Genomic DNA, 26,431 nt, shown 5'->3' on the forward strand with positions numbered 1-26,431 from the left:
CACTTTCGTAACTTTTATTTTCTTTCCTCCATCTACTCCGGCTTTTCATAAATCAGAAAAAAAATATTTGATAGTATCTTTGCACTATCTTTTTAACAACTCTGTTAAACCAGTCAGCTGCTTCGTAAAAAATAAAATAAAAAATAGTGTCAATATCTATAGGCTACGATCTAAAGAGACAGAATGGATCCACCCTCCAGCCTGAACTTAAAGGAAATCCAGCATCTTAACCTTCTGTTTTCTGGATCCTAAGAGATCAGGATTTTTCTTCCAGTGAGGCTACAATGATTAATCCCAAACCAGTTCTATGGTCTTGTAGGAAAAAAGCAAGACAGGGGTGCAATCAGCTCCGGTCATGCAGACAGTTGATCTTTGTCCATGCCTCTGTGCCCTTGATTTTTCTTGGATTTGCAGCTGACTTTGTTGTTAAGGGAGAATTTTCCATCCCCTCCTGCTGATACGAAGGAGTTGGAAGGTAATCCCCTTTCCACAACAGAGAAGTGCAAGGGAGAAAGGGCCTCTGGAGAGAGAAACTTCAAAAACTTCTTGGGAACCGAAAAGGGTCCTATTCAGCTTTGAAGAATGCCAGCATGGAGATGGTCACCTAGCAACCTGGAGCAATGTGGCACAGCTTGGATTCCAGAGCGGGAGAAACAATGAGTCCTTGCGACCCTACTGAGAACTTAAAGCCCCAGGATCCTCTCGCAGAGCAGAGACAGAGCGCATCTAATGGGAAAACATCTAATGAGAGAATAGGCTTCACCAGAGCAATGGGCAGTGCATCAAGACATGTTGCCAACACACACACACACACACTTACACATACAGGAAAAAGCAAGGGCTGGTTGTTGAGCTTTGCTCTTCACTGATGTAAATCAAATGTTTAAGCTACTGTAGTAGAGACTGACTGGTGGAGAACTGAAACCAGGAAGGAGTAAAACTGACCAGAGAGTATAGTGGAAATGCTGTGTGAGGCCCCTTCCAGCCAACACAGGTAGCGGTAGCCAACTCGGCCCATTATACTCACAGTGGATTCTCAGGGAATAATTAGCCCCTTCAAAATGTTTTCAAGTAGTAATATCCTTCTTGTCTTTTGTTTTGTCCTGCAACCAACAAAACTGCATGTGCGGCGGAACGGATATTTGTTGTTGCGAGAACCAAGTCTTTAGTTGGCAAGGACCCGCTCAAATAAGATAATAATAGAAAATATGGCTCCGATCCATCTTAGCTTCCAAAACTTGCCATCAGCCAGGGCTTCGTTTTCATCTCGCTCAGGATCGCTGGTACAGCTTCATGATGCCCGAGTCGTGAAGTTTCTTCCATGTCCTCCGTTCCAAATCAAAGTCATGGTTGGCATAAAAGACTAAGCGATGCCATTTCTTGTCATAATAATGATCCGAATACTTCTGGTAGCCTTCGGTGATGTAGCCATAAGCACTTACCTGTGGAAAGCCAAGAGCCATAATTGGGGAGCTACAGGATAAAGGAGGGCTAAAATAACAACAACAACAAGAAGAAGAAGAAGAACAACAACAACAACAACGTGGCCCACACAGAGACGTGCTGTGGAAGATCCATGGTGACTACCGTAGGGTCTCCTGCAAGGCTGCAAAATTATTAGCAGCCCCAGGGAGGGGTCAGTTTTGAAGGCTGGGGAAGTAATGCATGGACAGAGAAGATTCTCAAACTTTTTCTTCCCTTGCCCTTTCCTCAACCTAAAGCAATCTCCATCCAAAGCTGTTATTCGTTACTGAAGAGTGTGTGTGTGTGTGTGTGTGTGTGTGTGTGTGTGTGTGTGTGTAGAGCAGGCATCCCCAAACTTTGGCCCTCTAGATGTTTTGGACTACAATTGCCATCACCCTTGACCACTGGTCCTGTTAGCTAGGGATCATGGGAGTTGTAGGCCAAAACATCTGGAGGGCCACAGGTTGGGGGTGCCTGGTGTAGAGCCTCTGTACTTCATCTGCCCTCCTCCCTCCCGCAAATAGAGCTAATAACACTGAGGTTTTGGCAGGGCAGGGAGAAGTAAGGGAGAAAGGGGTTAAGCTTCACCACCCTCAGCTGATACAACCCTAACATCCCCAAGGTATGGGGAGGAATTAAATGTCACACTAATGTGATTGTTCCATCAGCTTGGTAGAGAGAACAATCTCCACTTGCCTTGCTCCCATGCCCCACATGTTGTCCCTGGGGTTCTCCAGACCACCCCCAGCCAATTGGGAGGGGGCACGGAAGATGAGAAGGGGAAGAAGCCCCACAGCACAAGCGGAATTCCTGATGGGAATTATTAGATGAATCCTGCCCGCTGTGTGTTTGCAGCCCTTGCGGCTCAGATTATCACCTCTGGGCACTTCTAAACCCTCACTGGTTTTGGGGGGTGGGATTCAGCCACAGTCAAGTTCTGAAATTAATTTCTACCTCTTGTGCAACTAACTCGCTCCCCCACACCCAAAACAAAACTTCTTTGTTCAATGCCACATTGTATAAGCTCCCCGCAAACAAATCAGAACAAATGCTCAGCAAATAGCCGGCATGATCTACCGTCACCTCCCTGTAAACTTTGTGCAAACAAATCAGGAGGAAGATTCAACAAAAAGTAACCTTTGGGGCGCCTTTGAGTCCTTACCTGGTCACATAGATGAAGTGCAGTTAGAAGGAGAAAGGCACCTGTGGTGGGTCTATAGATCCGCCAGTAGGACTTGTCTAGGTTTTGGGATCTTAGAAACCTGAAGTAGGAGATATTTAAAAAAACATTTAATTTTTTTTCTTTTTATTGAGTTTTATCAACAGGATACAAAGGTAAATAAGATAGCTGGAGATGCTTTGTGGGCACAGAGGGTTTCTCTTATATCCTTATTTGACTGTGGGAGCACATCCTGCAATTTCTGATGGCGGCTTAGGCAGGTAAAAGAAGTGGCACTTTTACAATTTTAGCAATAAAGCCAACCTAACAATGGATGCGCCTCATTTGCAAAAGTTGCCACCTTCCATTCGGTCAAGGGGCCCTGTGCTTTTAAGAACTCTGCGGAAGAAATTCAGTGCTATGTTTCTAGAAAAAGAGGTGCCGGAACTCACCTTGTTCTCTTATAATGGCAATGGCACCCACCTGATAGGTGCCAGGACTCGGTACCAGTGAGTTCCAGCTGAAAAAAGCCCCGACTGTCAGTGGGTACAGCTTCTCTAACTACCATTGAAGACAGTGGCAGCTCTTCTTGTTTATAAATGATGACACTTATCACGCCAGGCCAAGGAGCCCTATCTCCTTCTTGAACCTGACAAGCCTGTTTATTTGGACCCTGCTAGCCCAGAGCATGCCTTATCGTTCAAGTTAACTTTACATACCACATACCTGTTTTTCATGTATCTGAGAAAATCGGGATGAATGACAAAGTAGTTATCCAGTGTGAAATTGCTACCAAATTTATCCCGAGGGTATGGCCTGGGAAAGGAAAAAAAAAACCTTTTAGGCCAAGCACGTGCCATTCAAGCAAGAACTAGTCCGGCCACTTCTCCTATGAGTTGGTGATGTGGTAGGCAGCCACCATTTTTCAGGGTGTGCTTAAGAACCATATGGGAAATGAACTTTCAAATGATCTTTATCTCGGCTGTTCGAACCCAAAAAAGGAAAAGACGCAAGGAGGACGTGGCTTTTAAAAGGGCAAGGGGGAGAAATGAAGCGTCATCAAGGGATGGGGAAAGGATGTTGTGTTTACCACTGAAATTGAACGAGGAGACCAAAGGTTCTCTTCTCACTGAGTTCAAATGCTGCTAAAGGAAAGCCCTGTGCTCATTCGCAGTCTCTTGGCTGACAATATTCCAGCCCGTCAGGTCTTCCTGTGACATATGATGTCCTCAATCAAGCCTTTATGTTGACATGGCTGTACCTGCAAGAGCACATACTACAATCTTTGGTGGGCATTCCCATATACACAGGAGTTCTGCTCGAAGATTCACCAACTACAGTGGAACCTCGGTTGTCAAATGCTTTGGAAGTTGAATGTTTCGGCTTTCGAACGTCGACAACCCGGAAGTGAATGCTTCCGTTTTTGAACGTGCCCCGGAAGTTGAACAGCTTCCGAGGCATGTTTCTCCATTTTTTCAATGGATTTTGCCAACCAGCAATTGCGCCTCAGTTGTCGAACGTTTTGGAAGTCGAACGGCCTTCTGGAACGAATTACGTTTGACAACCGAGGTTCCACTGTACTTGTTAAAATAGCAGGAGAACCCAGTGGCTTTAACTCTGGAATTGTTTTCACTATCCATGTTTGAAGAAGTCAACTGTAGTATTAAATAGAAGGGAGTGATACCTTATTTGTTGACTGCCACATGGAAATTTGAATGTACTTTAAATGAATGGCGTGGATCTGCACATGGTCTTCTGCAAATACAAACTGAAATGGCCAAACTCTTAAGGAACCTTGTCCTGAAATGGACTGAAAAACAAAAAGGGGGAAATCTGCTTCTCTTACCCATAGCCATCCAAAAATCCCTTCCTGACTCTCGTGTTCAGCAGAAGAGCTTTCAGCCACTCGTAATCTCTTGGCCCTTCCAGGAAATGAAGGTACTTGATCTCCTAGGAAACAAGCCGCACATACGCTGGTAGGGGTTGCAGCAGATGAAGCATAAGCGCTGCCAGAGCACAACTAATGAATGGGTAGGCTTGGGCATACTCTGTGCTGGCCAAACAAAATCCAAATTCTGATCCAGACCTCATTCTGAATAATTTATGTAAATGAGGCACGGCCAACCTCCGCTTTTCAGTGAAAGCGGAACAAGAGAGGCAAAACGACAGAAAATGGGAATGCTCTGCAAAAATTGGAGTGCTGATTTAAAAATCCAGAGACAACCCAGATTATTCAGGTTCAACACAAACTAGGTACTGTGTGGCTCTCCGAAGAAGTTCCACTGGCGGAGGAAGGGGGGTGCAGTGGGTGCGGGCTGCCCCGGGTATCATCCCTGAGGGAGGTGACATTGCTGCGCCGCCCCCCTGGGATGCTCCCCCCCCCCGCGGCTAGTCCCACCCCTGGGTGCACAGCACAGTCCCACTCCAGGTGCCGGAGCAGCTAGCTCCACCTCTGTGAAGAACTGAGCTGGGCACTTTAGTAACTGGACTGCTGTTCTGCAACATGAAACACACACTGGGACTAGGGTTAAAGGCTCATCTATTGTCAAGCCTAATATCAATAGATACCGGTAGTAAGTGGTCACAGACTGAGGAACCAGTGCTTGGATTTTAATGTGGAGCTTGGAGGGTGGGGGATAAACCTTTCCCCCCTTCACCATTTTTCTCATCTAAATGACCCCTCTCTAAAAACCCCACTAGCTATCCCACATGGGAGAAAACATCTAATATATGCCATAATCTGTGTTACCTTTCCCGTGGGGATCTTCTTGAATCCACGATTTCCCAGAATTGAGACAGAAGACACTAAGGAGTAGGCTGTGAATCCGTAGAAGGACGTTCTTGTTCCCACGTCTTCTTCAAAACCTTTGATCACGGCCCCACTCACCCTGGCCAAAAGTGACCATATAACATTGCAAAGTTAGCCTTGTAGCAGCTTCTCATTACTGGATTTCACAATGTGCTGCTGGGGTGGGTGGTTTTCAATATTTGATACAAAATAAGTGGCTTGGGCAAGTTTCTAGATGAAGGGAGCTCCAAAGGTTAAAGATATCTACCGGTAGGTGATTTCAATTTTCTATAAGCCAGAACAATGAAACTCAATCAGAACCATGACCTTTGCACATATGCACAGGGTTGGTGTATAATGGATACATGGTGTATAATGGATAGAAGACTCCAAATACCCTGGCATGGAATTTATATGTAGACACAAGCAATAAACTATACAGTATGTAAGGTGTGGGAATCCCCCATAACTTTTAATTTTAAAAAAGGTTGTCAATGATGTTGGCTCCGAAGACAGAGAAAAGGTCGTTTTGTGTGCATAGTATTTGGTTTAGGACCATCAGTTTCAGGTTTTTCAAACTACCTGGAAAGGAAACAGCATTGTTTCACCATCAGAAGATTCCCTACCTTTAGATGCCCCAACTATTCCTACATTATACATTGAAAGCACTTTCAAAAGACATTCTTTCGCTCAAAGAATTCTTGATGGAAGTTCACGTCGTGTGTGTGTGTGTGATTTTGGCTTATAACATTTTTTTTTAGTAGATGACCAAGAAGGCTTTGTGGTACTGTTGCAGGATTTCTCCCAGTCAATAACGATAGACACGGGTTCTTTCCAAGGAAGGACAGAATTTATTCACCTGCGCCCCTAGGGGCTGCAGTGGGATCTCTCCCAAAGAGCTGAGCCCCTCCTTGTTCTCCGAGGCTTCATTTTATAGTGACCAGTAAACAATTTCTGCAGGATTACCCATACAGGCAAAAAAGAGGAAGTTTACTCGAGCAGGCAAGAGAAACAGAACTTTTTTAGCTCCCCCCCCCCAATCTTGTCTGCCCCAAACTGCAAGCATGGGCAGGTTTAAAAACAGACACAGACATCAGTTAGCTCATTCCTTGTGACTGACATTCTGCCATAGATTGGCTTTACACAGCACTTTTCTGCCAATCTCCAGGGTGGGGACTGTTAAAGGGAGATAATCTCAACCCTTCGGTACTGAGAGAAGATGTCAGTTTTAATTCTGGCTTTATCCTTCTGGCACTCTCATGGATTATGCTTTCGTTGACTTCTGATATACGCAAACACACATTATGACACATATAGACGCACACACACACACGTTATTGTTTTAACAATGCTGTTAAGCTACCTTAGACTGTTTTTGTTGGCTTGTTTAGGAAGGACTCTTTTAAATAGGTAGACAGGCAGAAGAAGAACACAGGGAATTTGAATGTATGGAAAAATTTGGGGTATAAATTTGAGGCTAGGGGGAGAAATATAGAGGATAGGTGGATGGGAAAATAAATTTAGATTTGGACTAAGATGAATTATGGGTGGAAGACTGTCGATGCTTTTAAGAATAGAAATAGTTGTGAGATAATGAAAAAATGTGTTAGAATGATTTAAGATAATAAATGAAAATTGCTTAATTTGGAGTTAAAAATGGACCCAGTGTGAAGGGGAATCGAGGAAGTCTACAATGTTAATTAAAATGTTAGAATTGATATGTTTTTCTTTATGCTTTTATTCTTGTTTTTTGTTTTTGTGAATTTTTGTAATTTGTGATGTTTGAAAATCAATAAATATTATTTGAAAAAAGAAGAAGAGGAGGAACACAGGGAAGAGCAGTTCCTCTTACCGGAACACGTAATCATGGGAGTCGATCTCCTGGCCCATTTTGGAGTTGTTCAGTATCCCGCCATTCCCTACCACCGCACATCTGATACACCTAGAAGTCTGGCTGCTGTTGCGTGCAAAGAGAATTTGGTGGTACGGTTTAGGGGGAAGCAGGGTGATGACTTGTTTTACCACTGAAAGACAAAAGGCATCCTTATTCAGCATGAAGGGCAGGAAGTTAACACGCACAGCTCTAAACTGGTTGGGGCGTAGGATGGAACTTAAGGCAGAGGAACAGAACAGGATTAGAGCACTTTAAAGTCTGCCAGCTTGTCTTAGGCTTGGCCTCTGAAGCGCTGCCATTTGGGCTTTTCTATGATCACTTTTGTAGACATCGCTTCGTAAAAAGTCCATACCTGCAGACAGCGGAGCAGTTGCTGAATTGTTGCTATCTGTACACAGGGAGGGCATGTCTAGTGCACATTTAGACTCCTTGCTCCCTTCCCTTTCAATGCCCACTACACTTCTTTTAAATAAAAAATAAAAAAATCCTGCAAGCTTTTTGATATACCCAATGTGCAATAGCACAAACTGTGCTGGCTCAGTTTACAAATGGAGGTTCACATAGCTTTCAAATTCTGAAGCATCTCTGTTTTTGGTTTTTAAAAAATATTTACCGTAAGCTGCCTTGAGAATTCTTTAAAAAATAATAATACATGGAAAGGTGGGCTATACATTTTTAAACCAATAAGTGTTTGACCTGGATTACAAAGGAGCATAGAGATACTTTATATGAGGTGCGCATTTATTTTATCTCATGAAGCTCTTAAGTTTATAAAAGAACATTCTTCTGCAGCTTTTCCCAAGCAAAGCATTCCTTATATGGTGATCCCTTATCTAGACAGATAAGGCATTATTTCATTAAGGGCTTAAGAGCATAAGAATGTAGGTTCAAATCACCTCAGACACACCCATGACTTCTGCCCACAGTGGAGGCACTCATACATGTAGCAGACATTTCAAAGATCCCATAGATAACTTAGTTGGTACAGAAGGAGACTCTTAATTTCAGGGTTGTGGGTTCAAGCCCCATGCTGGGCAAAAAGATTCTTGCATTGCAGGGGGCTGGACTAGATCAGCGTTTCCCAACCTTGGGCCGCCAGCTGTTTTTGGACTACAACTCCCATCATCCCTAGCTAGCAAGACCAGTGGTCATAGAATCATAGAATCATAGAGTTGGAAGAGACCACAAGGGCCATCCAGTCCAACCCCCTGCCAAGCAGGAAACACCATCAAAGCATTCTTGACATATGCCTGTCAAGCCTCTGCTTAAAGACCTCCAAAGAAGGAGACTCCACCACACTCCTTGGTAGCAAATTCCACTGCCGAACAGCTCTTACTGTCAGGAAGTTCTTCCTAATGTTTAGGTGGAATCTTCTTTCTTGAAGTTTGAATCCATTGCTCCGTGTCCGCTTCTCTGGAGCAGCAGAAAACAATCTTTCTCCCTCTTCCATATGACATCCTTTCATATATTTGAACATGGCTATCATATCACCCCTTAACCTTCTCTTCTCCAGGCTAAACATACCCAGCTCCCTAAGCCATTCCTCATAAGGCATCGTTTCCAGGCCTTTGACCATTTTGGTTGCCCTCTTCTGGACACGTTCCAGCTTGTCAGTATCCTTCTTGAACTGTGGTGCCCAGAACTGGACACAGTACTCCAGGTGAGGTCTGACCAGAGCAGAATATAGTGGTACTATTACTTCCCTAGATCTAGATGTTATACTCCTATTGATGCAGCCCAGAATTGCATTGGCTTTTTTAGCTGCTGCATCACACTGCTGACTCATGTCAAGTTTGTGGTCTACCAAGACTCCTAGGTCCTTTTCACATGTACTGCTCTCAAGCCAGGTGTCACCCATCCTGTATTTGTGCCTTTCATTTTTTTTGCCCACCAGGAATGATGGAAATTGTAGTCCGAAAACAGCTGGAGGCCCAAGGTTGGGAAACACTGGACTAGATGACCCTCTGGATCCCTTCCAACTCTACTAGCCTATAATTCTATGAGAGCACTAGGGAACCCCACCCCCACCCCTCCTGGCATTCTACCTTAATTTAATTTAATTTAATACTCTTATAGACTGCTTAATCATCATCATTTTTAAGCAGTGTACCTTTAAAAAAAAACCATACAGAAAACGAAACAATAAAAATGTATCCTAAAACCAAACCCTAACTTAACATGCCTGCTGGGACAGGAAAGTCATAAATCATGTGCCTGAAGTTTAGCAAGTACATACGGCATTGCTGAATCCACAGTATTGTCGAGGGCACGCAACGGGTGTGCTCCCGAGGGGGGTGGGGCACAGAGGGTGCCCTCCCAGGAGCGGGATAGCTGCTCAGGTGCACAGAGCGGCTTGCACGCTCTGCAGCCGGGGGCACAGCAAGCCGCCCACGGGGGTGGAGCATAGCTGCCAAGTTATCCCTTTTTTACAGGGATTTTCCCTTATGCTGAATAGGCTTCCTCGCGAGAAAAGGGAAAACTTGGCAGCTATGGGGTGGAGTGAACCAACGATGGCAGGCATTTGTCGTGCAGCCCACTCGCGACTCCCAAGCCTCCCCCAGCCTGCATCCTTAAAGTAGAAGGCTATAGAGTAGGGTTTCCCAAACTTGGGTCTCCAGGGGGAAGGGGGGAAGGCCGCCAGCAAAGCGGCGCAGCTCTGCCCTCTTCACCTGACGGCTCAGGGTAGGCTTGGGAGTTGCAGACAGGCGGCGCGCCAAATGTCACCCCCCTCAGTGATTGCACCCGGGGCTGTCCACCCCCTTCCTCCACCCCTGGCCTAATCACTACCAGCATTCAGCTTAATGTAATGCAATACAGATTCCATTCTATATAACTGAATAATGGTGTGTGCCAAACCGAACTTTTTCTACAGTTTATTACCGCAGTTGGGTAAAAGTTGGCATACATTTTATCTAAAGGAGATCCCTATTATGAGCTTTCTTCACCCTGGTCTTTATCTGGAATGCTTCCCGAAAGACTTCCTGACCTTCTTCTTTAAGTAAAGACATTGGGCCAGATCCTGGGTTCTCCCACCCTCAGGAGGAAATTTTAGCAGGTGCCTGCTCACCTGTCAACCACCTGACTACCAGCTGACAGGCACTGACTTGGAGCTGGGATTGCCTTGGCAAACAGACTTGGTACACTCTGACCTGTGGATCTTTGCTGACAAAGAATTGTTGAAACAGGGCCTTGCCCTGATTTTTACTGGAATTTATTTTTATTTGCCTACTATACTGGGATTGATTCCTATTTGAACTCTTCATCACACAAATAAAACCTTGTGAAGATATATTTGAAATCCATGTTTCATCTGGCCTGAGTTCTTGCAATTTACTGTTTATTTCTAAATCTGGGTTTCTGCAAAAATCCTCAAAATTCTCAAAAATGGTGACTGTTCCTAGATCACATGACAGGGGGACAGGGAGGAGGTTCTCAGCTGGGAAATTTGAAAGAGGGTTGATCTTCTCAATGTGAGCACTTGTTCCAGAAAGAAGAACCCTTGACCCTTGGCTCTTTCTGTCGTCCCCTTCAAAGAGTTACTCACATGAGTAGTTCAGCTCCATGAAGCCATAGGGTGGGCCAAAATGCTCCAGACGCTCCCATTCGCTGCCACTGAAGTGAGTCTTGTCCATGAAAAGAGTGAGGTTGGGCAGGAAGAGATCCTTCAGCCAATCAGACTTGGCAGCCTTGACCCGCAGAGAATCGGGGCAGCTCTTGAAATAATAATTAAAAAAAGGTAAATGAAGCCGGGAGGTGTTTATTTGAGAGACTATATTTAGAGATCCATATTAACTGACACTGACAACAGTAACCACATCCTGTTAGTTACGTTAGCAAAATCCTGTTGGACAATTTCAGTCAAAGGGAGCTGCTATTCTCCGAATGATTTTTGGTTGTGTACACACCATGCTTTGCATGCATGCACACACCCACACCCCGAATCTTGGGTACTGTAGCTCTGTGAGGGCTAAAGTACAACTCCCAGGATTGTGGTGTGTACACAGTCAAAATGAGTTTTAGACCATCTCACTGGGCTGTTAAACCTGTGTGCAGGCCCGTCTTAGCCATAGAGGCTAGTGGCGCGGGGAACCACGGCACCGGGCACTGAAGGGTGCCAGGGAAGAGGTGTGGGGGCCACGGCTCGGTAGGGGCGGCAGCCTGCCTGCTGCCAGGGGGAAGGCAGGAGGAGGTGATCGGCGGCGGAGAGCTGGGCGCGTAGCGATCAGCCCTCCCTCCCTCCACCTGTCCCTCTCCGGCTGGTGTGCGCGCCCCGCCCGGAAGACAGGCGTTATCCCCAGCGGCCGCCCCTCCTCTCAGCGCCACAATTGGTGGCTGGAGTGCTTCTCTAGCCTGCCACCACAACAGCCAGCCAGCTCCCTCAGGGGTCGCCCTGCTGCTTCGTATAAATATATTATTATTATTATTATTATTATTATTATTATTATTATTACTATTATAGAAGTCTGGACAGGCCAGATAATCCGTTCAGTTCCCCATCTATCTCACTTTGGGATCTTATGGGAGAACTAAGGCAAAGATAAAGAAACACTGCCAAATGCAGGGTGTTATGTATGCATTAATTTATATTCATCATCTCAAAGCAGAACAGGTGTTTAAAACACTGTAGGAACCTAGGAGGAATCCTCATGCCAAAAAAGTTTACAGCCAAGATTAGAAGAGTAGGAAGAGAACAGGTGAGAATGTCACCTAGTAGAATCAGCTTCTACTCTTTTGTTTGGTTACGCCCCAGACCAGGGGTCAGAAACCTTTTTCAGCCATGGGCTGGTGCACCGTCCCTTAGACCATGTGGGGGGGGGGGCTGAACTATATTTTGAAGAAGAAGAAAAATGAACGAATTCCTATGCCCCACAAATAACCCAGAGATGCATCTTAAATAAAAGGACACATTCTACTCATGTAAAAACACGCTGATTCCCGGACGGGCCTTAGATTGCCTACCCCTGCGCCAGACTATAGATAACTGAAATAGCCCAAACCAGGTTTATACTTCGGTATTATTCTGTATGTGTAATAATGAAATGAAAGTATCTTTAGGATATCTAAGACCAGGTCATGTTGTATCAACTCACTGATGCTGGCGTTGAATTGTCCAGGAGATACTGGTCATCAAAGTCCCAATGGGGCTCAGATTTGAAGTCAGATGCTTTAAGCCTTTTCTTGGGGGTCGCTGCAGGAACTGGATGTGTGATAGAGACATTGTGACCTGCGACAACAGAATCAACTAAGCTCTGGCTCTTTTGAGCTACCGGTACATCCATTTCTCTGGAAAATTTCCCCTTGGTGTGGCTTGCAGTGGGTCGTGGTGTGGCATTTTGATTGGATGCCGGTTTTGCACCTCTTTCCTCATCCAGCTTTTGATTGGATGCTGGCGCTTCATATTTAGCCTCAGCTCGTTCATTTCCTTTGTGTTCCGGCTTATTTTTCTCTTCCTTTGGACTGGATGCTGATGTCGCATGCTTCTCACTTTTTTTCTTATACAAGGTGGGTGCTGCAATCATACCCCCAGCACGGTTTTGACCAGCTGCAGGTGTCATAGTCTTGTGTTTAGCTTGATTCTCATTGGCTGTGGGCCTTAGTTTCTCCACAACTTGCTTTGGATTGGCTGCTATCACACCCCTCTCTCCGGCTTGCTTCTCAGTTGATTCTGATGGGCTGGTGTCCTCCACATGTGTCTCTCGGGTGTCCATGGCATTGCCACCACCTGCCAATCTCCTAACAGCATCTTTCTCCAGTGGGGAGCTTCCTGGGCCAAGTATTACATTGCGAGGCCTTGGTGTCTCCCTGTTGGCAGTCATCACTTCTGGGGTAGCAGGCCGGGTGTCCATTTGTGGCACGCTTCCGGCACGGCGAAAGTAAGGAAACTGGCTGAAAGGTAATTGAGAAAAGAGATAGTTGCAGCAAAAAATAACTATACAAATTATACCACTTGTATGAAGTGTACTAGACGGTTGCTTACACTTGACAATATCATGGAAGCCGTGTTATGGAGGCCCCAGCGAGATTTGAACTCGCGACCCCTTGTTTACAACCTTTAATAAGCCGTTATAATTAATTCTCCCCCAATGCGCTTGTGGACTGTAGATATTTGGATTTGTAGAAAGATGACAGGAAGATTCTATGGATTTAAACAAATAACAACTAAGCCCTCCCTGAGGCTGGGTTTTAACACGTTCAGACAAAAAAAGCCAACTGAATAAATACACTTTGGGCTGTGTACACATTGGCGGCATATACTGCAGTGAGATCATTTCAAATCGCATTTATACAGTGAGTGGGGATTATTTTCTCCTAATGTGCAATACCTGATTTGTTGTCCCCACCCCTGTAGCACCCCCTGCCGAACTTTTGTTCAAAAAAACCTTTGCCTGCGCATGTGCTGTCATCAGTGCATGTGCATTCGCAAAGACTGCACACACCTCAGATTTGCATTTTTAAATCAGACAGAAGCTGCTTTGAGGGGGAAACACATCCAACTGGAGTGTTTCTTGAGAAAGTAAGGATACAGATGGATTGTGGCTGTACTCATCTTCAAACACCAGCAGTGGAAGCACACTGGAGCCAAGGTAAACAGTAGTGGGTGCATAGCCTTGTTAGCATGGCATTATAGGTTTGGTTTTGTGGAAGGCTGTTAACATGCAAGGCGGCTAATTGGTCATGATAGCGATTTAAATTTAAAAGATTTGCATTTCACCCTTCATTAAAAAAAACCAAGTTTCCAGAGAAACATGTTAAAAGTTCGTAATTCAGCAGTTATTGCAACTTGCTACAATACACACATCTCTATGGAGAGCATGGACCTATTACGCCTGCTCCTTACTGTTCCTTTTTGTAACTGGCGCCCCAATAATATGTACTTCACGTGTTGTTGCTTTTTCATGTTATGTTTCTTTTGTTACTGTTGAAAGCCAATGAAACACACATTTGTTTTAGAAATGAAACACAGCTCCAATAAAACCATAAATGCAGACATAAAGCCAAGAGTGCAAAGATAAACCACAAAATGCCTGGGTAAATAAATTAACTTTTGCCTGGCGCCATAAGGACTGTGACGTGGGTGCCAGCCAAAGGAGTCTCTTTGGGGAGAGCACCCTCTCCCTAGTTGTGACAGCCTGAAGGAGGTTGCACTAGAAGAAGGGCATAACTTTATAGCACAGCAAGATGAATATGAGAGTAGGCAGACACAGGAATACTTGGGTCTCGATCCATGTAGGGCACAAATGAGCAACTTGCAGGCCCCACCATGCCCCGAAGCTGTCCCGTTCTTCCATGCCATCAGGTTCCCTTCCTTCCAGTTCTGTTTCTTCCTTACCCCCACCCCCACCCTTTTAACAGTATTTCCCCCTCTTTCCATGGACTGCTTCCAAACTGGGCATTTACTGTGGAATAACAATGAGCCATCTGCATGTTTTTTTGGCGAACAAATCAAGCTCCTCCCATGTTGTCTGTGTTCATCTTCTTTCTTTTTTCGGAGCTCAGAAATGTAATCTTAAAAAACACAAAACCCTGCCACAGTGGAACAGCTGCAGTTTCCCTAAACAGGATGACCCATGTGGCACAGCAATTCTGGCTTGTTAGGGCTTGTGTAGATTGTTCTAGCCATTTCGTTCTCTACGAGGCATTTTTCCTCTCTGGGAAACATTCCCATTTCAAATGACATTGCATTCCCCCCCCCCTTCTTCTTCTTATCAGCTAGTTTTCTCCCATGCCATCCACAATTGCAGCCAGATGATGAAATAAGGATCTAGAGTCATTGTGTTTTAATATTCTGTCGGAAGCCGCCCAGAGCGGCTGGGGAAACTCAGCCAGATGGGTGGGGTATAAATAATAAAAATAATTTATTTTATATTATATTATTATTAGAAGATTCCACCTAAACATTAGGAAGAACTTCCTGACAGTAAGAGCTGTTCGGCAGTGGAATTTGCTGCCAAGGAATGTGGTGGAGTCTCCTTCTTTGGAGGTCTTTAAGCGGAGGCTTGACAGCCATCTGTCAGGAATGCTTTGATGGTGTTTCTGCTTGGCAGGGGGTTGGACTGGATGGCCAATGTGGTCTCTTCCAACTCTATGATTCTATTATTATTATTATTATTATTATTATTATTATTATTATTATTATTATTGAAGGGCAGCATGGTGGGAGCTGGGAGTCTGGCTCCCATGAAATTAGTCAACCTTCCCTCACAACACACACACACACACACACACACACACACACACACACACACACACACGTGTGGCCCTTAACAGATCACTCCCAAGGGAATACAGCCCTTGAGAAGACGAAAAAGTTGTTATGCCTAGTTTAAAGGTTCTAGGTAAATAATAGCACTTGGACTCTGCTCAGAAACAACCGGGCAACCAGCACAGATCTTTTTAACCTGTGCGACAAGATGTGATCTGAACAAGCTGGGACACATCAACATTTTGGCAAATGTATCCTGCCCTAACGGAAGCTTCTGAAGTGTTTTCAAAGGAAGTTCCGAATACAACTCATGGCAGGAATGCAACCATGACAATATGCTGTTATTTACCAGGCTTCCTGGAAAAAACAACAACCCATATTCTGCGTATGAACGCAACATGACTGCAGCACAACTTGTTTAATGCATTAAGAAAGAGTATGGGGTTAAAGGAATAATTATTTGGGGAAAGGACTTGCTGCAAAGTAGTAATATCACTTCACTGCTCTCGGCTCTTTGTGTCCTGCTAATGCAGAGCTTTCCAAACTTTTTGTTGTGCTGGCACAAATGTGCAAAGCGGCAGCTAGCCAGAAGATAATCCATCATAGCACATTGCCAGAGGATTTAAAAAAAAAAAGGAAGTAAAATTCTATCCCCAAACAAAATAATGCTTCTGTGCATCAATAATCTCCCAGTTGCTGGGGCTCTGAATAAGAGCCAGGGCACACGATGTGCCCATGTCATTCAGCAAAGCATTAGAGAAATACTGCAGGTCTTTGGCCCCTTCATGGATCAATGCCTTGTCGTGGCGAAGGGGCTTGAATAACTCAGAGAAGCTATGAGCTATGCCATGCAGGGCCACCCAAGATGGACAGGTCATAGTGGAGAGTTTTGACTAAACGTGATCCACCTGGAGAAGGAACTGGCAAGCCACTCCAGTATCCCTGCCAAGAAAACTCCATGGACAAAGACAACAGGCATATAAAAGTTATGACGCTGGAAGATGAGCCCCTCAGGTCGGAAGGCGTCCAACATGCTACTGAGGAAGAGCGGAGGACAAGTACAAGTAGATTCAGAGCTGATGAAGCGGCTGGGCCAAAGCCGAAAGGACGCTCAGTTGCGGATATGCCTGGAAGCGAAAGGAAAGTCCGATGCTGTAAAGAAAAATATTGCATAGGAACCTGGAATGTAAGAACCATGAGTGGAGGTAAGCTGGATGTGGTCAAAAATGAGATGACAAGAATAAATATCGACATCCTGGGCATCAGTGAACTAAAATGGAAGGGAATGGGCGAATTCAGTTCGGATGACTATCATATCTACTACTGTGGGCAAGAATCCTGTAGCAGAAATGGAGTGGCCCTCATAGTCAACAAAAGAGTGGCAAAAGCTGTAATGGGATGCAATCTCAAAAATGACAGAATGATCTCGATACGAATCCAAGGCAGACCTTTTAACATCACAGTAATCCAAGTTTATGCACCAACTACCGGTGCTGAAGAAAGTGAAATTGACCAATTCTATGAAGACCTACAACACCTTCTAGAAATGACACCAAAGAAGGATGTTCTTCTCATTACAGGGGACTGGAATGCTAAAGTAGGGAATCAAGAGATAAAAGGAACAACTGGCAAGTTTGGCCTTGGAGTTCAAAATGAAGCAGGGCAAAGGCTAATAGAGTTCTGTCAAGAGAACAAGCTGGTCATCACAAACACTCTATTCCAACAACACAAGAGACGACTCTACACATGGATATCACCAAATGGACAGCATCGAAATCAGATTGATTATATTCTCTGCAGCCAAAGATGGAGAAGCTCCATACAGTCAGCAAAAACAAGACCTGGAGCTGACTGTAACTCAGATCATCAGCTTCTTATAGCAAAATTCCAGCTTAAACTGAAGAAAGTAGGAAAAACCACTGGGCCAGTAAGATACAATCTGAATCAAATCCCTTATGAATACACAGTGGAAGTGAGGAACAGGTTTAAGGATTTAGATTTGGTGGACAGAGTGCCTGAAGAACTATGGATGGAGGCTCGTAACATTATACAGGAGGCAGCAATGAAAACCATCCCAAGGAAAAGGAAATGCAAGAAAGCAAAATGGCTGTCCAACGAGGCCTTACAAATAGCGGAGGAGAGGAGGCAAGCAAAATGCAAGGGAGATAGGGAAAGATACAGGAAACTGAATGCAGATTTCCAAAAAACAGCAAGGAGAGACAAGAGGGTCTTCTTAAATGAGCAATGCAAAGAAATAGAGGAAAACAATAGAATGGGGAAAACCAGAGATCTGTTCAAGAAAATTGGAGATATGAAAGGAACATTTCGTACAAAGATTACCATAATCAAGGACAAAAGTGGTAAGGACCTAACAGAAGCAGAAGACATCAAGAAGAGGTGGCAAGAATACACAGAGGAATTATACCAGAAAGATACGGAGGTCTCGTACACCTCAGGTAGTGTGGTTGCTGACCTTGAGCCAGACATCTTGGAGAGTGAAGTCAAATGGGCCTTAGAAAGCATTGCTAATAACAAGGCCAGTGGAAGTGATGATATTCCAGCTGAACTGTTTAAAATTTTAAAAGATGATGCTGTTAAGGTGCTACACCCAATATGCCAGCAAGTTTGGAAAACTCAGCAATGGCCAGAGGATTGGAGAAGATCAGTCTACATCCCAATTCCAAAGAAGGGCAGTGCCAAAGAATGCTGCAACTACCGCACAATTGCGCTCATTTCACACGCTAGCAAGGTTATGCTTAAAATTCTACAAGGCAGGCTTAGGCAGTATGTGGACCGAGAACTCCCAGAAGTGCAAGCTGGATTTCGAAAGGGCAGAGGAACCAGAGACCAAATAGCAAACATGCGCTGGATTATGGAGAAAGCTAGAGAGTTCCAGAAAAACGTCTACTTCTGCTTCATTGACTATGCAAAAGCCTTTGACTGTGTCGACCACAGCAAACTATGGCAAGTTCTTAAAGAAATGGGAGTGCCTGATCACCTCATCTGTCTCCTGAGAAATCTCTATGTGGGACAAGAAGCTACAGTTAGAACTGGATATGGAACAACTGATTGGTTCAAAATTGGGAAAGGAGTACGACAAGGTTGTATATTGTCTCCCTGCTTATTTAACTTATATGCAGAATTCATCATGCGAAAGGCTGGACTAGATGAATCCCAAGCCGGAATTAAGATTGCTGGAAGAAATATCAACAACCTCAGATATGCAGATGACACAACCTTGATGGCAGAAAGCGAGGAGGAATTAAAGAACCTTTTAATGAGGGTGAAAGAGGAGAGCGCAAAATATGGTCTGAAGCTCAACATCAAAAAAACCAAGATCATGGCCACTGGTCCCATCACCTCCTGGCAAATAGAAGGGGAAGAAATGGAGGCAGTGAGAGATTTTACTTTCTTGGGCTCCTTGATCACTGCAGATGGTGACAGCAGTCACGAAATTAAAAGACGCCTGCTTCTTGGGAGAAAAGCAATGACAAACCTAGACAGCATCTTAAAAAGCAGAGACATCACCTTGCCGACAAAGGTCCGTATAGTTAAAGCTATGGTTTTCCCAGTAGTGATGTATGGAAGTGAGAGTTGGACCATAAAGAAGGCTGATCGCCGAAGAATTGATGCTTTTGAATTATGGTGCTGGAGGAGACTCTTGAGAGTCCCATGGACTGCAAGAAGATCAAACCTATCCATTCTTAAGGAAATCAGCCCTGAGTGCTCCCTGGAAGGACGGATCGTGAAGCTGAGGCTCCAATACTTTGGCCACCTCATGAGAAGAGAAGAATCCTTGGAAAAGACCCTGATGTTGGGAAAGATTGAGGGCACTAGGAGAAGGGGACGACAGAGGACAAGATGGTTGGACAGTGTTCTCGAAGCTACGAACATGAGTTTGACCAAACTGCGGGAGACAGTGCAAGACAGGAGTGCCTGGCGTGCTATGGTCCATGGGGTCACGAAGAGTCGGACACGACTAAACGACTAAACAACAACAACAAGCAGGTCTTTGGTTAACGGGGCTGTGGTGCTGGCTTATTGGGAAACTTTCTGCCACTGAGAATTACTAAACTCCCACGGAACTGCAATCCTATGGGCATTTGTCACATATCTGTATCTCCATGACATCTCTGTAAGGACAAGGCCTTGATGACATCATAAGACTTCAATGTTGTTGCAGTTCGGGAAAAGCCACCCATGGCAGATTTTGTTTTTCGTTTGAGAAGGTTGGGAGAAAGAGGAGCAGAGATTTAACAGAACTGTTTGATAGAACCTGATGTTGAGAACAGGCACCCTCTACCATGTCACCTTGCCCCCCTACAGCTACAAGGAAGACTGTTTTGAGATTGACTGCCGGATCCCCAGCTTCAGTCGTGTCTTCTCTCTTGAAGCTCAAGAATTCGTTTTTGTTATTTCTTTCATTTTGTGGAGAGTATAAAGTGTCCTTAATGTTAAAGCACCCCAACTCCCTTCCCAAAAAATTATGTAAGCAATTGAAGAACGCTCCTGCATCACAGTGGTTGCCAGCACTGTTCACCCCAAGGACTTTCTCTACCCGGTGGCACAATTTGGAGTATATAAATAGCAAGTGGTGCCACTTGCTATGGCTTCTTCGTGGGGCTGCAACATGCCACCTGGCCCTGAATAACCCTTTCTAGGGAAGTGACCATTAAGCTTCCTTCCACACGAATGTTCGGAGGAGACTGGAGCTCTAAGTCGAAACAGGGATCCCTTCTAAACAACACGCTATTCTAATAACTTCTAGACTACAAGGACCAGCAGAACTATTAGCATGCCCCAAAACAACAATGGTAACTTTACCCATCACAGGACGTACTGCTCGAGCAACCCTTGATTTATATACAGGCCTTGCCTTTCCGCGTTATCTTCCGCCTCTTTTCAATAAACTTTAAAGGTTACCCTGTCTTTTGATATGTTCAACACAAGGTCTAAGCTCATGCACAACTCTGACCCTAAATTAAATCTCGGACACGCCTGAGTAAATGCAATTGTATGCACAGCCCTTCTGCAAACAGATCGAGCACCAGATGGCTGCCAAGTCCAGCAGCCTTAAAGTCGGGATAGCATTGTAAATAATTGTAGGTAATACGCCAGACTCCACCGCCTTAAAGAATCAACGGCTGAAAATCTTCAAGGGTGCCCAAAATCCAAGAATTAGCCAATGCCCTAAATATCATTTCCTGGAATCTGGCCGGTTGCTCTAGATGTTTATCACAATCTACAGATATTCCATTCTATCGCCAAAACTTTAACATCATCGCCCTTCAAGAGACTTGGGTGGCAGAAACTGTGCATCTTGATTGCTCAATGTAAAGAGCTGCCCTCCCTAGACCAACTAGCAATGGCCTTACTTATATTATGGGGAAGATGTAAAGTGTTACTTATAAATGTCTATATTCCTCCAACTAGCTTAAATATTGACATTGATAGCAAGTGGAAAAGATTAGAAACCTTTGTTAAGTTGCTGATTTCAGATTATCCGGGGGCAAAGGCCCGCTGGTGGGTGATCTAAACACAAGGCTAGGGCCAGTTCTGGAAGACTCCTATGGAAGAGTCCCTTCCGCACAGAGCTTTGTGCCTGCCCATTAGGGGAAATAGGAAGCTCCAAACATATATATTTTTATATGTCCTTTTTATGCTGAGATTCGTAGAGAAACCATCGACCCTTTGCTGAAGAGGCTCGCCGATCTACCAGAAAAGCCTAAACTTAATTCTCTCCTCTTAGGCAAAGATCACAAGACGACCTGGCTGGTAGCCAGATTCTGTGCCCAGATCTGTAGGCACCGATCGTCCCCTAGAATAAAATAGCTTACTAGGGAAAAGCTGAAGTCCCCTTTTGGGGTGCCTTAGGATCAATTTTTATGGTAGTCCAAATCTCAGCCATACAGATGTTGTATATATCTCAATTTTAACTCATGAGCTATTGTTGCAATCTACTCTTAATTATATATTTTATCTTCATGAATGCTGTCCCTATTGTGTTATGCAAGCTGGTCTTTGACCGTAATAAATTTTTATTATCATTATAATTGTAGGAATGCAATTAAAAGGAGGAATGGCTTGTACTGTAAAGTTACAAGCTTGAACCCTCTCTGCAAAGAATGATTTATTGATTTAAACTGTGCTGGACATCTGGTAATGATTAAAGCTTTAGGTTGAAAGTACAGTTTTGAAACAACAATAGGGTTGCCAGTTAATTATCAGTTGATCACCTGTCACTTGACCCAGTGGCGGAACTTCATGCTCCGGCACCGGGGGTGTGGCTGCTGGTGCCCGTTCTGGGGGCGTGATGCGCCTCCCGGAGGGGTGTGACACATGTTCCGGGGGCGGGGCGGGCGTTTTGGGGGCGGGCGCCCGTGATGGCGCCCCTTGGAGCCCGCCGCTCGGGGCGGCCCACCCCTACCGCCCCAATCTTCCTATGCCCCTGACTTGACCACAGTCAACTATCGCATGAAACCAAGAAAGCCACCCCCCCCCACCTTATGGGACCTTTCAGCCCCCCCCCCACCTTATGGGACCATGTTAGCAAAAGCATGTGAGAATTGCAGTACTTACCCTTTAGCTCTGTGGCTCCTAAAGCGGCTGGTACTGCCCCCTGGAGGGCAATGGGATTACCCAGGGGGCACTAGGAGGCGAGAGGGCAGCAGGGAATGGGACAGAGGTGGGCCCCTCCAAGCGCTTTGATCGCTTATTTACAATTGACCAGGCTAAACACCTTCCTCCCTTCATATTTAAAGTTTTACTGCTCTTATCCCTTTCAAGGCTGTTTCCTTTGGTCACGTTTGCATTTACAATTCTGAGTTGTCAGAAGTTACAAGATGGCTGCCAATTATTGGCAATAGCTGTTGATTTTCTTCTAAATTAGTTACTGTGCATCTGTGGTAGGTGAAGGTTGGTGCATGTTTGTCCTCGTTGCCCATCTGCTGGCAGGTGAATACATATTTCCTGTTCAAACAGGCTTTGGGGGACTGACTGATTTTAATGAAAGTGATGGTGCTGTTCTGATTTTATTGTAATTATTTGTATGGTTTTTCATAGATTTTAGATATGTATACAGTTTTAGTCTATCAGTGTTCATTTTTTTTTAAAAAAATGATGGGTTCCCCTCTATGTATTTAGTGGTTCCACTTTTTATCTGTAAGCCACCATGAGTCCCATCAGGGGAAAAAGGCAGGATGTAAATCAATGTAATAATCAAGGCCAGCATGACCCATGGTCACAAATGATGGGATTTGTACTCCCAAACATCTGGAGAGCTGGAGAGCCCCAGGTCAGGGGGCCTAGGACTGCCCATACTATTTTGCTTGCAGCAAAAAAAACCACACAAAAACAGAGGCTACCCCTCCTACACACCCAGGTCAAAAAATATTTTAGAATTCAGTTTCATTCTTTCAATAAACTGTTAAATAATTTGATTTGCAAATGATGCTTAGGCAATTGTTTCAACAGAGAAAGCATTTCCTCTTTCCAGGTGGAATGGTTTCCCCTTTTCTCTCCCTGCACAGTGTTCTTCAGGTTCTCCCAACCTTCCAGAGCAGAGTTGGGGGAGGAGAGAGGGAGAAAGCCCCATTGCGCTGAAAGAAGCCCTTGAGCTGGCTTCCACTAGCAGAAAAGGTTATTTACTAGTTAATAACCAGTGCTTTTCCCCTGGGGGAATGCAGGGGTACACATACCCCTAAACATTTTGTGAATCTTTGTACTTTTGTCCGTTTACTGTATTTATTTTCCCCTGATTTGAACTATAAAATGGTGATTTTCTTGAGTCAAAATGAGAGTACCCCTAAACATTTGTTATTATAACAAGACTAATTTTATTATTTATACGCAGCCCATCTGACTGAGTCACTCTAGGCAGCTCCCAACAAAATATTAAAAGCACAATAAAACCTCAAACATTGAACACTCCCCTCTAAAGGGCTGCCTTCAGATGTCTCCTAAAAGTCATATAGTTGAATCCAGCTCTGTGTTATGTAAATAGATATATAATTTATCATTACTATTCAATGTTTATTTATATCACACCTTTTCACTTGACAGGGACTCAAGGCAGCTTACAAATAAAATAAGAACAGCTAAAAACATACCGGTAGAAGAAAAATCAACCATTAAAAAACAAGTCGAATTAAAACGATATAAATATATAAAATATTGATTAAAAACATACATATATAATTACAATAAAAACAGCACTATCTAATTTATGTTAAAAAGAGGACAGTGGAAGCACTAAGGGAGTATTTGGTAGAAACTGAGCTGCAGTGGAATGGAAACAGTGCTGATTGCGATGAATATGGATCGGAATGGAAACTGCTGCCTTCCTACATCCCTAGTTCTGTCCTTCCGTTATAGGCAGATGCAAGAAGTGTCAGCAGTGTTCTAGAACATTGTGCTGCTTCCTTTCTATCCCTTCAATCAAGGGGAACGGAGAGGAAGGAACCCCAGGAAATGGAACATAAAAACTGCACGCCTCAAATAATAGTAGCATGCACTTCTTGGCAGCATTGAGGGCTGCAACCACCACCAGGCAGCCAGCATTTTTTGTTTTCACGTGATAGCAGTAGGAGGCTTCAATTATCTTCAGCCACCCATCACAAATGGGTTAACTATGGGAAAGCTAAAGGGCGTTTCCAAGTGAGAGCTAAAAGGGCTTTATTGCAGCCAGTATGTACCCTTTTTTGTATTTCTCACCCTGTTTTTTTAAGCATGGGTGTGCAACATAAGATTAATCCCAAGCGCCTGAAAAAATTAAGGTGCACAGCTATTTTTTCCCACTTACTATTAGTTACAGCAAAAATAGTTTGCTTTAAATTTTTAGATACCTCACGTTTACTGCATATCCTTAATTCTTATCGGGGGGACGGGGACAGGCGACTCTTGTCATTTAACTCAATGGATTAGTAGTTGATTTTCCATTATATGTGGAGCTCTTATGTCCGCATAAATTCACTATAAATCTCCCCCTTCTGGACATTATTTCAGGAATCTAGTCATTATAAGTGAGTTGATGTGTTTCAGTTTACAAACAGCTGTTCTTATTCAACCTGTGTGTGATGCTAGGTGAGCCTTTTATAGATACAGACACAGATTAGGTGAAAGGGATATCAAAGTTGCTGTTGGTTATGATGAAGCCAACACTTCTGATTTAATTTATTTGAAGCCCTACCTGGAAATGCGGCAGTCAAGACTCCGCAAGGATGGCTGGCTATGGCCCTGCAGATAAAAGTGAGCCACTGACAGAGAAAATTATCTTAACTTTTATTACACAATAGTTTTACGTGTCCATAAGAGAGATTACAGTATATGGGTAGGTACGATACACTATGCATTTCAGTATAGAATAAGGAAAGACCAGCTAAGCTTATCAGAGGAAGCAACACATAAGGTTCATCTGAAAAGGAGACGGATCTCCTCTTACCTGTATGGATATTTTTCAGTAAAGCCAATGTAGGCAGCAAAAGAGAAAACAAGGAACAAGAAGCCTATGAGAAGCAGCCTGGTTCCCCTAGGACACCACCTTCTGATTGATCCCATGGTTTCACACTAGACATCCTAGGAAGTCTCTGCCTTCTTTGCCACAGGTGCTTTGCAGAATGACAAAAGCTACAGAACTGCTCCTCCGATATCCCGTGAACAGGGCAGGCAAGGCACACACTCCATTCAGGTGCTCAAGGGCAGCTCAGCCTCATTCCTCTGCCAAAAGGGCAGAGAAGGGTTACTTCCTCATGTCTTTCTTAGTGCTCTTGTGGTCAGAATTTGCAAGCAGAGGAACACCCACAAGTCAAACAGGTGGGTTTCACACATTTGCTTAGCCCCATAAACAGTGCTCTTTGATTACCATCTTGAAAAAGGCTTGTTTGCTGCAGGTAAATATTACCTGAACAGATAGAATGTGTTTAGAGGGGAGCAGATGGCGAAAGGAACAGGACTCTGTTCCCTTTAAAAAATTAAAGAGAAGAGGACATTTAGGCAGGTGTGGCTTTATCGTATCCCTGCAAAACAAGCTGCACCTGCCGAAGTTCCCTCTCTGAAACAGCTACCTGAAGACAACACAGGCATTCTGTCTTCTTTTCCTGTTAGTTTACCTCTCTGTCTCTCTGTGTGTAGGAAGAAGTAGTTGTGTTCACAAGGAAGGGAAACTAAGGATATACAGTGGTACCTTGGACTACAAACACTTCAGGTTACAGACTCCGCTAACCCAGAAATAGTACCTCGGGTTAAGAACTTTGCTTCAGGGTGAGAACAGAAATCGTGCGGTGGTGGTGCGGCAGCAGCGGGAGGCCCCATTAGCTAAAGTGGTACCTCTGGTTAAGAACAGTTTCAGGTTAAGAACGGACCTCTGGAAAGAATTAAGTTCTTAACCAGAGGTACCACTGTAATCCTGTACTCAGTTACTTGGCAGTAAGCCCCATTGAACTCAGTGGGACTTCCTTCTCTAATCAACATGCATAGATTTGGGCTGCATCAGATCTAAGGTGTAACACTTTTGGAGGGTTTGTAAAGAAATGTGCATTTTCATTAAGGAATTTCATTCATTTAGGGAGAGGGGGACCAGGTGGACAGGGGGACCCTCTACAGCACATTGGGGATGGGGGGGGGCTGCAGTTGAGATGAGAGGAAGAGGAATTCATAGCTGCCAAGTTATCCCTTTTTTAAGGGATTTTCCCTTATGCTGAATAGGCTTCCTCGTGAGAAAAGGGAAAACTTGGCAGCTATGGGAATTATCAATGTGAAAGTCCACTGACACAGAATCTTTCTTTATTATACCAACACTATTATGTGGCACATTAAGTTTATCCATATTTACTGATCTATTTCTTCTTTCTCATTTGGATGGGTAAATACATTAGGTTTGTGATGGTGTCGTAGATTTTACTTAGGATCTGTGTTGGATATTCTTTC

The 26,431-nt window shown here is 44.3% G+C and overlaps 1 protein-coding gene across 1 annotated transcript; it reads right to left on the minus strand.

The window, feature by feature from the left end:
- On the minus strand, positions 1-25,235 carry ST6GALNAC1 (ST6 N-acetylgalactosaminide alpha-2,6-sialyltransferase 1). The gene is made up of 9 exons (XM_035104556.3): positions 24,948-25,235; positions 12,396-13,191; positions 10,850-11,018; positions 7,264-7,435; positions 5,373-5,511; positions 4,470-4,573; positions 3,350-3,439; positions 2,627-2,726; positions 1-1,442 (listed from the first exon to the last, which is right to left on the minus strand). The coding sequence occupies exons 1-9, from the start codon at positions 25,061-25,063 to the stop codon at positions 1,272-1,274; spliced, it is 1,857 nt and encodes a 618-aa protein (XP_034960447.2). The 5' UTR covers positions 25,064-25,235; the 3' UTR covers positions 1-1,271.
- Positions 25,236-26,431: the final 1,196 nt, after the last annotated feature.

The sequence above is a fragment of the Zootoca vivipara genome, chromosome 2 (assembly GCF_965207765.1).
Source record: "Zootoca vivipara chromosome 2, rZooViv2.hap1.1, whole genome shotgun sequence".
Taxonomy (NCBI): domain Eukaryota; kingdom Metazoa; phylum Chordata; class Lepidosauria; order Squamata; family Lacertidae; genus Zootoca; species Zootoca vivipara.

Coding starts and splice junctions, on each gene's coding strand:
- ST6GALNAC1 (XM_035104556.3), bottom strand. CDS start 25,063: ATGGGATCAATCAGAAGGTGGTGTCCTAGGGGAACCAGGCTGCTTCTC. Junction 13,192..24,947: donor ACTGAAAAATATCCATACAG/GTAAGAGGAGAT, acceptor ATTACCTTTCAG/CCAGTTTCCTTACTTTCGCC. Junction 5,512..7,263: donor TCCCATGATTACGTGTTCCG/GTAAGAGGAACT, acceptor ACTTTTGGCCAG/GGTGAGTGGGGCCGTGATCA.